The following is a 12,758-nucleotide window of genomic DNA, read 5'->3' on the forward strand; positions in this document are numbered from 1 at the left end:
AACAAGTTGTCTTCTTTGACCGACGAATCCAATTATGTTCTAAAAACACTAATTATATCATCAAATCTTGAAAGAATCCAAGTTCATAAAACAAAATAGATTTAATTGACAAGTTCAAGTACTAAAGTGAATAAAAAAAAGTATAGATACTAAAATGGACCTAGTTCCCAAGTTCAAGGACAAAATTTATATTATCAAATCTAATTGTCAAAATTTATATTATCATATTATCAAATCTTGAAAGAATCCAAGTTTAAAGAATAAAATAGATCTAATTGTCAAATTCAAGTACGAAATAAATAAAAAAGTACAGTTGATAAAGTAGACTTAACTCTCAAATTCAAAGACCAATATTTATATTATCTCTTTTTTAATAATAATGTACCATATTATTATTTACTAATATTACATAAAATTTATAGACTAAGCCATACATTAAATATTCTCCATATAATATCCCATTTTATCTGTTGTCTTGGAATTTATTTAATTTGATTTCATCATAGTACGCGTATAGTTGAGTTTTCTGTACTCTAAATAAAAAGTTTGTTGGCGCATCAGGAGACAAATACACAATAATAATTAGTGAAATGATTTCTTTACTTGAAATGTTTTCTTCAACAACCTTTATGTTAAATAATTTGTGTTAATTTCTCCTAATAATCAACGTTTGTAGAAATATGTTAACAGGACCCTATCAATAAATAATGGAGAGAAACAATTATTAAGCAATTGTTGTGAAATAAGTCAAACTACAAATGGATATAACGGAGCAACTATTATAACTAAAAGCTAAAATCTTCAAGTATAAGGAAGATATAAAACAAAATTCAAATACTAATTCCATTGAAAAATATAATGATACAATTAAAAAAAAATACTAACATAGGGAAAAAATCATGTATAATATTTTAAAAAATTTGCTTAAAACACTTTTTAGATTTTTTCATCAGCTTCCGCTAATTGATAAAAGAACCATCACCCTCCCTGATTAACTGCATAAAACTGCAGTTAAATTAGTTAATGGCAGAGCAAATTCTTCGAATTTCGCCATTAGTGCCCGTCTTCACACCAATGTTGCTCATCTTCACCATGGACCTTGCAAATTCCACGTTAAAGTTCAATGGCCGCGAGCCTCTCTCACCCAAGAAGCGCTGCACAAAAGTCCTGGTGGAGGGATCAGTCCACAATTTTTGATCGGACTCTAGTATTCCCCGACCATTCCTCAAGTTGGCGAAGAAGGAGGTGTCGAACCTGTTTCCACTACCGGTGTCCAAATCAATGCGCCTTGAACCGTCACCGTTTTGTGGGCAAAGTGCTTGCAATTGAGGCACGAATGCTGGGTTGATTGTGGGGTCTGGACCACCGTTGGTGAAGTTGTATAATCTGTAGCTAAAAAGCTGGCAAGCTGAAGTCCCTATGGTGTGTCCTCCTGCAACAAACAAGGAACAAATGTTAAGTCAACCAGACTCGATATTAATCAGATAGAAACTTTGGAACGTTATAGAAGTAAAATTACTTACCAACGAGAGCAACAAGGTCTTGAGTGTTGAGACCAAAGGCGGCGAACTTTTGCTTTTGAGAATCAATGGACTCTCTAAATCCAGGCAAAATGGTGGTATCCGATGCCAATGAAACCCTCCCATCTCTGCGTCCAGTAGGGACCGCCCAGTTTATTCCTCTCGTCTGCATTTCATATATGCAAGAAAAACATAATCAACCATTCATTGACAGAGCTTTTAGTAGTATATGATTAAGAAAACGTAATAATGTTTACCAGAAAGACGGAGTCACGAGCTGCAAGAGCTAGAATATCAGCGCATGAGACGACACCAGGACATGCAGCTTCTAGCTGAGTTTTTGCATCGTCAATAACTTCATACCCTCTCAACAATCTGTTTGGAGGGGCGGTTTTCTCCGTATTAGGGCCATCAATGAGGATGGAGGCGTCACATCCCTGAACAAAGCAGTCATGGAAGTGCATCCTCAGCAAGCCAGGTGCAATGTTAGGATTAGAACGGAAACGGGACTGAACTGCTGACCTAACAATGGATTCAGCTCGAGGGCATGTTCTTGCATAGAACCCAACTCGAGTTCCCTGAGCTTGCACCAATGCAGCAGCCATGGCAAGCATGACAGTCATTGCAAGGAAGAAACGTGGGTTGGTGTAAGCACCCTTCATTATCGTAGTTAGTAGACTGGGATTATTATTAAGGATAAAGAGCTAAGAGAAAGATATGGTGTGTGTGTCAAATGGATGTAATTGATTGTGAGTTTGTGGGATGGGAGAGCAGAGCAGAGGTGGGGATTTATTTATAGGCTAAAAATTTAGTCAACATTGAGAAGAAGTAAAGAAAGCCGGCTATGAGGAACCCCCATTGGAAAGGGGAAAAATGGGCTAATTCAAAATAACAATAATGGAGCAATGATGAGTTGGTAGACAATTAGCATGTAGCTGCTTGCCTGCTTCTGCTTTAAGCATAGTGGAAACGAAAAGCAAATTGCAATGGCGAGTTGTCTTTCAGTTTCACGTGAAGAACTAGTATTTTTTTTCAAACATCATTTATTTATTTATTTACACTGATATAAAAACATTTATTATCAATTTAACTTAGCCACCGGCTAATTTGAAAGTAGCAGCTTACCGCTAGCATGCAATGTATTAAGATTTTAGACCGAATTTAGTTTACTAAACTTGGTCAAATCTTCAAGGCTCTCATCTTCATTCTTTTGTGTATAATAATCATAATTTTGTATCGTTAGCTTTATATAATTCAACGAATAACACAAAACATGATTTTACCAACTAATTTATATATATATTTTTTCAAGAAATCTTATCAAATATTTAAAAACTCATCTATACCAAATTTGTCGACAAAGCAGGAAATATAATTGGGATGCATTATTTTTTTAAATTTAAACTTAATTTATGTTTGATGCATTGATAACGCATAAATTCTGTATCTGTTATAATTGGTATATTAATTTTTGTCCTTTAATTTTATAAAAAAAAATCATTTTAGCATCTTATTTAATTTTTATCTTTTTATCAAATCACTTTCATATGAAAAATGTAGCATTTGTTAACTTTTTTAAGTGAGATACACGTGGATGACATGCCAGCCAGTATTTAATTAATTTATGCTAGCCAATATTTAATTAATTTATTAAAATTTAAAAATATTAAAATTGCTTTTTATAATTTTATAAAAATTTTAATGATTTTAATTTGTAAAAATAATTTTATAACTTTTTAAAATTTTAATAAATTAATTAAATGTTGACATTTCATTCACGTGGCAAACCATGTGTATTTCACATCAACAAAGTTAAAAACAATAATTTTTTATCTATTTTGGAGTTATTTGACAAAAATACAAATTTAAAAAGTAAAAAAGTAAAAAATTTAATTAAAAATTAAAATATTTTTTAAAATTAAAGAATTAAATAAATTATTATGTGATTAATCAAATTTTTAAAATTAAATTCAAATGGCTTTATGTTTAATAATCTCTCATCATATTCAAGTCTTAGATGAAAATCACTACATCAAATATAAATTATATAATTATGTCCATCCCATCAAATTATTGTTTGATTCAATAAAAGTGTAAGTAAAAAATATTGAGGACCTTGAAAAGCCACTATATCCAAAAGTCTTTGTAATCTATGAAAAAGGGATCATTGTAATCTTATTAAATTGCAAGTGTTTGTTTTAATGGGATAAATAAAGTAAGTAATTAGTTTTTGTAGTAAATAATGATTAAAACTGTTCGTGATTCTGGGTTTAATATATACAGTGTTTCCGAAGCAAATCCCTTTATTAAAGACATGAAAAAGCGTGGTTATTTACTTTTTCTATTCCCGAGTCAACAGAGATAAATATCACATTATTCTTAATTGTGGCGGTGAATATATGGAAATGACTATTTTAATAATTCAAACCTAATTAGTATTGACATTAATTATCAAAGAAAAACAGATAATTTGGTAATTGTACTGCTTTTCTTCAAGGAAAACAAAATATCGTTGACATTTTGATAAATGTGACAAAGTCATCCGACGACAAAAGTCTCCTTTTGCATGCCTATCTTAATTCAATAATAATGTGAGTTCATTTTTAATACCGTTGAATATTAATAAATCAAATCATACCATCTTATTAAATTATTGGTTTTATTTTTAAAATTTGATATCATTTTATTTTGGATGCTTGATGGTAAAACAAATAAATATATAATTTTTGACAGTGCATCACATATAAACTTTTTTTTTTTTTTTTACTTTCTACTTTCCTTTATCCTTCCTGTGTTTTTTAAGGTTGACTTAATTGTTTGTCTATGGTTTAATCAACTTGCATGAAGCGAGGTCAGCAGACTGAGGAGGTCGATCAAAAATTTAAAGACTGATCGACTACAGCTTGGCATCCTTAGCCATCATATCCGCCGTCATATTATGATTAATCCAAATATGCCATGGACGACTCAACTTTAGATTTCACCCAATTATGCATATGATATGTTGGTATTAAATATTAAACTTATTGTATTGTATTTAAGAAAAATAAGATAGGGATTAAAATAGTTTTATTTTTCAATTGGTTTTTTATTTTATTTTAACTGTTACAATTTTTTTAACATGAATTGGGTAAATGTTGTGATAAGCGATAAAAGTAATATATTTTAATCTCGTTTTTAATGCGTTTTTGGATGATTATTCATGCAAATTGGTAAATTTTATGCTCCTAATCTTTTGAATTCATGTTTCTATACTTAAGAGCATATGGGAACAAAAGAAGCAAGAAACGAGTGAAGATCGGGCAAAAAGAATAAATTTTAGGAGCCACACGAGCTGGGCCTTCCCACACGGGTTGGACACACGGTCGTGTGAGCCACATGGGTTGGACACACGGCCATGTGCCAAACCGTGTTGATTTCACAACTTGCTTCCCAAATATGCGGAAAATGCATTTTTTAGGCTTTTTGAACATTCAAAAGTTTATAAATACCAAATAGAAGAAGAAAAAAGGGAGCCATCAAAGAATATTAAAGAATACAACTTGAAGAGCACCATTAGAGCCAACTCTGAAGTAGATTTCCATCAAGATTGAAGACCTTTTAATTTCTTTTGAAGTTTTTATGAGTTTTTTTATTTCTTGTGGTTATTCTGATTTTAAGATGTTTTTATTCAGAGTTATGAACTAATTCCCTAGATATCTAGGGAAGATGAAACCAATGATGAATTCTATTATTTAATTTATGTTTTATTCGATAAATACTTGGTTTTTGTTCTCAGTTATTTGTGCTTATTTCTTGTTTTAATATTTTCGGGATATTAATTCATGTTTAATGTGCTTAAATCAGATGAGGAAAAGTCCATGTTTAAGAGTAGATTTAGCATAATTGAGTGAAGTTGCATGCAATCCTAGAAATAGGACGACATAAATCTATTGGATTAGAGTCAAGTCTAATAGGGGAATCCATAAATCCAGTTAATGCGACAATAGGGGTTTTAACTAGAAAGATATTTCAATTAGTAAACCTAGATTCAGTTGCTCTTACTCTCGGAAGAGATATTAGCATAATTTAGGGATTTCTACGGATCAAAATACCAAGTGAATAAATTGTTTAGTTCATATCTATAATAATAGGTGAAGTCTAGGTGGATTCTTTCCTGGGTATTGTCTCTCTCATTGGTTATTATTCAGTTATTTTCCTGATTTATTTTCTGTTGAGTTCTTAGTTATATTAATTTAGTAAATTTAGTTTAAAACCAATCACTCCAATTTATCGGCTAAATAATAGGAAAACGGTAATTACTAATATTTTTAATCCTCGTGGATACGATATCTCTATTCACTATAGCTATACTATTTACCGATAGGTGCACTCGCCTTCGTCTTATTTTTAGTTAGTTTCGTGACACATCATGTTGTTGTAGCCACAAGGCACGCTTGGTGGTGAAAGCTACGACTGGTAGTTGATAAGGAAACTTACGTAGCATTAATTTGAAGCGTTCCCACGCTTTGTAAAGAGACTCTCCCTCAAGTTGACGAAAATTTATGATATCCATCTAAAACTTCATAGTCTTTCTCGAGGGAAAATATTTGGTGAGGAATTTGCTGGTCAACTCATCCCATATATTGATCGATTTAATGGGCTACGAATATAACCATATGAAAGCATCATCAGTTAAAGAGAAAGGGAATAACGGAAGACATATGGCGTTACTGATTACCCCATTATATTTAAAAGTATCACAAAGGGTTAGAAATCACTTAAGGTGTTGATTCGGGTCTTCGTTCATTGATCCTCAGCATTGAAGATTCCCTTGTATCATCTGGATCATCGTCGATTTGATTTCGAAGTTGTTAGCATTAATCGCGGGACGATTAATGCTTCCATAGACCGCTTGCAGATTAGGCATGGCGTAGTCTCTCAACGTTCGTTCTACTATCGGTCTTTGGTGAAATGGGGTGGGTGTTCTTTAACTCTCTGATCGTTGATTGCCTACCTGACAATCAATGGGTCTATCGGTGGGGGTTGGGCTCCTCTTGGAAGTTGGTCCCTTCTAGTGTGAGCCAAGATTTGTTTCGGCTCCTGCTCGAATGGTACGACCTCGTTACTAGTTCGAGTCATTCATTACCTTCTGCAAGCAAAAGAAATTCAAACATATCAACAAATATTTTCCAAACAAAAATAACAAATAAACACAAAGAAAAGTTGTATCTATTACCCTAACTTTTGCTAATTATCTCCTTAAACAATATACAGTAATGCTAAAAATCACTCAATCTAACACCGGGTCCCTAACAACGATACCAACAACTTGATCGCATGTACAGAAAAACAAACAATTTTAAAAGTGCGGTTTTGATTGTAGGCAGACAGTGTTTGTTGTAATATTTATAGTGTCCAATGGAACACCAGGGTATTCTAAGGGGTTGACCCAAAGGATCCAGTGATTAAGTAATTATTAAATTATAAACATGCAATTAAAGAAGTCTAGCTAGCTACTCACTAGGTACTATATTACAATAAGCCATTCACAAGTTTAATTACTCTAACTAATTACCTAAAAACAACAAAGGCCTACATTGTAAATGAAACAAAATATGAAACTAGCAAATTCAAACAAATACGATAACAGGCAACGATTGGTTGATTTCCATGTAGTTGGTTAACCTTTGAATTAGGGATCTAAATCACAAATTATCCTAAATTGGTTCAATTTTACCTCTCGGTCTCAATTTTATCAATTTAGACAAATTAGTTTGATTTATCTCTTGACCTCACCGAACTAACCCGAGACTATCAAATTTGTAACACCCCTATACCCGGTTACCCGGTTCAACCTAAGGAACCTGATATATGGATATTACATTTGGTGCCAAAGTGATTTTGGCTAATCACTAATACATTTGAACATTAAAAATATAAATTTTCATAACTTATATTTTAGTCCCTACTACTTGGAACACACTTGATCTTCCTAAGTACATGCCATTCTAATCAAAATGTTGAAACATACCCTTTTGGCACTTGGAGATGTGATGAGATGGATGCTCACAACCTCAATTACAACTCTTCAAAATCACAGTACCTAATTTGCGCATGGAAAACAAAACCGTACGCTGAGTAAAACTCAGTGGTATTTCTATAATCCGAATATTTAAAGACAATATAATATAATATGCACAATTGAATTATAAGAACATATTAATGTCTAGTATCATGACTATCATTTTCATTTATTAAATAATATCCCAATTCACACAATTACTATATAAATGGTTATTCACATATCAAACCATATTTATTCGTACAATGGCATTAGTCATGCAATACTCAATTCATGAATACATTATTTCATACTATACTCAATTCATGAGTATATAACTCATATATTCCATGTATTGCCAACATATTTTATATTTTATTTTCAATTCAATATATCACTACCATGTCATTTCAATATTAATTATAGAACTTTATTATTTATTTACCCCTATTAACACGACTCAGACTCGGACAGATACATGAATAAAACCAACACACCAGTTTGGCACCCAGTGCCTCATCGGATAATTCGAAGTAGTAAATTGACACCCAGTGTCTCATCGAATAAATTCGAAGTAATAAATTGACACCCAGTGTATCATCGGTTAAACCGAAGTAAATTGGCACCCAGTGCCTCATCAACTCGAAGTCGAAGAAATCTCTGAACTCTTCCAATCCTATGACATGCCATCTATATCTGACTCAGCCTGATACAGTTAATATTATTTAATTTCACTTTCCAAATACAACCAAAATTGAATTATCATATTTTCACACATAGATATATTCATTTCAATTCAATAATCAATACTTTCATAATATATATATATCAATTCAATCCATTCAATTAATTTTAATCCAATTCAATGTCAAAGTGTCAAATACTCACCTCAACACTTACCATATGCATTAAATCAAAAAATACAACAATTAATAACTAGTGTCGGATTATAGAAATACAAACTAAAAATTCTGAGCTATTCGATATCGACTTTATCTTTCCCCTTTTTAGTCAAAGATTTTGGTACGACATTAGCTACAAAATTATGACAATTAAAATTCATCAATACAACACAATTCAATTTCATATTGCATATTTCAACATTTGCCTAATTTTCAATTTATTCCCTAATCGTGACTAACTTTATTTCTTTACAAATGATTTTATATTTTCACACAAATTTCACTTTTAACTAAATTTAACTCATTATTTTCACTTAAATCCCTAATTTTAGAATTTTTACAATTTAGTCCTTATTATTCAAAATTTACAATTTATTCTACAATTTAGTCATTTTCATTTCTAGCTTAAAATCTATCAATTTAATCCTAATACTAAAATTATTCAACATTAATAAAATTTAAGAACTTAATAATTGCTAAAATTTTGACATGGGTCGGGTAGTACTTAACACCGGAATTCCAAAAACATAAAAATTATAAGAAAAAGGGACTAAATTGACTAACCAATTGAACTTGAAACTTTGAAACCCCTAAGCTTTCGCATTTGTTTCTTTCTTCGTTCTCTTTTTCTTTTTCTTTCTTTCCTTTCTGTTTCGTTTTACTTTCTCTCTTTCTTTTTCTTTATTTCATTTACTTATTCATTTGTTTTATTATATAATATATATACTTAAATATTAAGTAAACATATTATAATATATATTTTAACTTTAGTTATTATAATATATATAATAATAAAATTCACATCTTATGTCGCCTTAATAAAAATAATGGCATAATTCTTTTTAGTCCCTTTAATTTTTCTTTAATCTATAATTCAACTTTCACCCTATATGTAATTTAGTCCTTATACCTAATTACTCTTAATTCATGCAAATTCACTTAACCAAAACCTAATTAACTACACAACTAGCTTTGTAAATATTCTTAATAAATATTTATGATCAGTCTAATTTATGAGAACAGGGTCTCGAGAATACACTTTTTGACACTCCTGATTATCGGGTCATTACAAAATTAGTGCCCGGTGTAACAGCCCGATTTTGGGCCTAATCAGAATAGTGGTCTCGGGACTACAAATCCGAAGTCAAAGAAATTATTTTATTATTATTTTGATATTATAGCATGTTTTTAAGAGTGCATGAAAATTTGGTGAAGTAATTTTAGCGTTTGTGAGCTTAGTTGCGTAAAATGACTAAATCGCATAAAATGCAAAAGTCTTATTTTGATAGCTAAAAGTGCCAAATAGCTAGAGAACCTAAATTGGGGGTCTTTAAAGGGAAATTAGACCCTTTAGGGAGGCATGTCCGGCCATAGGAGACAAAGGTGGTAAAATTTTCAAAGTTTGGTAATTTAGGTGACTTATTTTGACTAAAATAGGAGTAAATAAAGGAAAGATGATATCATCCTTTTTTCACCTTCTTTCTCCACTGAAAATCAGCCATTGAAAGGGGTTTGAAAGCTTGAAAATTTTAGCAACTTGTAATCCTTACAAGTAAGTGATTTTGATAGTTTTTCTTGATGATTTTTATATTTTTAAGACCCTAGAAGCATGAGCTTTCAAATGAGGGTACTATTTTGCAAAATTATTAAGTGTTTAGGGTTTTTCCATGAAAAGATTTGTAATTTTTGCTGAGTTTTTAAGGAAGAAAATGAGTCTTGGGTGTCTAATAAACAACTTTTGTGAAAGATGTTAGCATGAAAACACCTAAAATGACTATTTTGCATAAGTTGTAAAATAGATGATAAGTGTGTGAAATAGTGAGAATTTGGATATGCTATAAGAGTAAAAAGGGGTCGTCTAGGCCTAATATGTGAAGAAATTCGATAAAAATTAATTTCCGGGCTTAGGGGTAAAATGGTCATTTTGCAAAAGTCTAGGGGCAAATTGGACATTTTGCCCAAATATGAATTGTAGAGTCTATGTTGATAAAGTGATTAAATAAGTGTACTTTTTTTATTATAGATCAAGAAATACTGAATCCAAACCTAGACCGAGGGAAAGCCAAGCAAATCGACTAGTCGCCACATTTTGTAATCTGAGGTAAGTTGTGTGTAAATAGTACAACTACATTAATAATATATGTATTTGAATTGTATTGAAACTATTATAGCATAAATTGCTTGATTGTGGAAATAAGAAAATGTGATGAGAATAGAGATAGTAGAATTCCCGGTTGAACCTTAGGAAATAAATCGGATATTCATGCCATGACGTTTGGGTACATGCATCAGCCACACATGGCATCGGCATTGAGACGAGTGCTAGTGTAAGACATGTTTGGGACATGCATCGACTACGAGATGTACCAGTGTAAGACTATGTCTGGGATATGGCATCGGCACAGATATGCTAGAACTTGTATAAGACCATAACTGGGACATGGCATCAGCACTTGGCCCCATGTTTGACGCTAAATGAGTATTCGGTAATGTTCTAAATGGTTCAACGGTGAAAGTATGATTTCAAGTTAATAAGGAAAGTATAACCGAGTTGTGAATGGTATAGGTACCTATATGGTATGTATGAAATGTGAGCTCAATATATGCTATATGAAGTGTTTTGAATATTGATGACTAAGTTTTGCTTATGCCACTTGTGTATTGTGATACTTGTTGATGAATGAGAAAGTTATGTTGTATATTTATTTATATGCAACTTACTAAGCTTTGTGCTTACTTCCTCTCCTTTTTCATTTTCTTATAGTGTCGTCTATTTAGCTCAAGGACCAAAAGAAGTCAGAGATATCGATCACACTATCAATCGAAGCATTCGGTATAGTTTGATTTATATTTTTGAATATGGCATGTATAAGGCTTAGACTTTACTATTTTTGTGTCATTGAGAACAGGCCAAATGTGTTGGCTTGGGTTGGAAACCCTTCATTTTGTATTAAGTCTGGAATGATGGCAAATATTCATTTTGATATATGCAAATGAAGTTACTCTCATGAATGAGTAATTGCTTAATTGATATGTAGTCTATTGTGGCTGATTGGTTTAAATAAATTATTCTTGTATTGGTGTGGTTGCTATTATATAGGTTATGTAAGTATGGGTGGTAAATAGGCTTGGTAAATAGTCTTATATTGTCCACATGGGTAGACACACGGGCATGTGTCTAGGCTGTGTGTGACACACGGTCTGCCCTTTGAGCGTGTGGTTCGGCCGTGTGTCCCCTGCACGTAAAATTTTCAAGTCGATTTGCATTGTAGTAAACGCACGGGTAGAGACACGGCCGTGTGTTTTAGCTGTGTGAAGGACACGGCCTAGCACACGGGCGTGTGCCTTGGCCGTGTGACCCTTAAGAAATGCTGACATCAGAAACATAATGTCTAGGTTTTTGCACATGGGTTAGGACAAGGGCGTGTCATGGCCGTGTGAAGGACACGAGCCAGGGACACGGGTGTGTGCCAGACCGTATGAAAACCCCTTGTAGGTATAAATTAGGAATTAATTTCACACGGGTGTCGGACACGGGTGTGTCCCTGTATTGCCTAGGCCGTACAAGCCACACGGGTTAACGGCACGACCATGTTGAATTGGTCACACAGGCGTGTTGCCCCTCCCACACGAGCATGTGCCCTTGTGTCAAGTATCATTTATCTAAAGTTGACTAAAGAACCCGATTTGGTTCCAAATGATTTCTGATGTGTGTTTTGGGCCTCGTAGGCCTATATTAAGGACGTGTTGATAAGCTTGAGAAAGTTTTAAATTTGTCCAAGTCTTGGAGACTCAGAATTTGGTCGTAAGCACGAGTTTAAGTTAGGTAATGCCTCGTACTCCATCCCGGCATAGGATACGGGTATGGGGTGTTACACCCAGTAAGATCTCCTCTCGGTCTCACTAATCTTAATTTCCCTTAGGGCATCAATCATAATTTTTAAAGTCTATTTGATTTAGTCCTTTAACCCGAAAATCACATTCCCCGTATTTCCATCAACCAACCACCTATGATTTAGCTACTCATGTTCATATTCAAACCCAATAACAACAAGAAATTAAATGAAAGTATCATTAACTTAAACCCTAAGTAAATCAATAAAAACCCAAGCTTTCTTGCAAAAACTTGACTAGCATAACAATGAAGGCAAGAACAATAAACAAAAACACCAAAGAAATGATTTTTAACCAAGGAAATTAAAGAAAACTGAATAAAATTAACATGCGATTAAAATGTAAACAAAAGAGGTTGAAGGTTTAACTAAACAAATAAACTCTAGCTACAATTAAAAC

The 12,758-nt window shown here is 32.6% G+C and overlaps 1 protein-coding gene across 1 annotated transcript; it reads right to left on the bottom strand.

The window, feature by feature from the left end:
- Positions 1-823: 823 nt before the first annotated feature.
- LOC108474653 (peroxidase N1-like) lies at positions 824-2,280 on the bottom strand. The gene is made up of 3 exons (XM_017776648.2): positions 1,778-2,280; positions 1,524-1,686; positions 824-1,432 (listed from the first exon to the last, which is right to left on the bottom strand). The coding sequence occupies exons 1-3, from the start codon at positions 2,180-2,182 to the stop codon at positions 1,017-1,019; spliced, it is 984 nt and encodes a 327-aa protein (XP_017632137.1). The 5' UTR covers positions 2,183-2,280; the 3' UTR covers positions 824-1,016.
- Between the last annotated feature and the right edge of the window lie 10,478 nt (positions 2,281-12,758).

This window comes from Gossypium arboreum, chromosome 3, assembly GCF_025698485.1.
Source record: "Gossypium arboreum isolate Shixiya-1 chromosome 3, ASM2569848v2, whole genome shotgun sequence".
Taxonomy (NCBI): Eukaryota; Viridiplantae; Streptophyta; class Magnoliopsida; order Malvales; family Malvaceae; genus Gossypium; species Gossypium arboreum.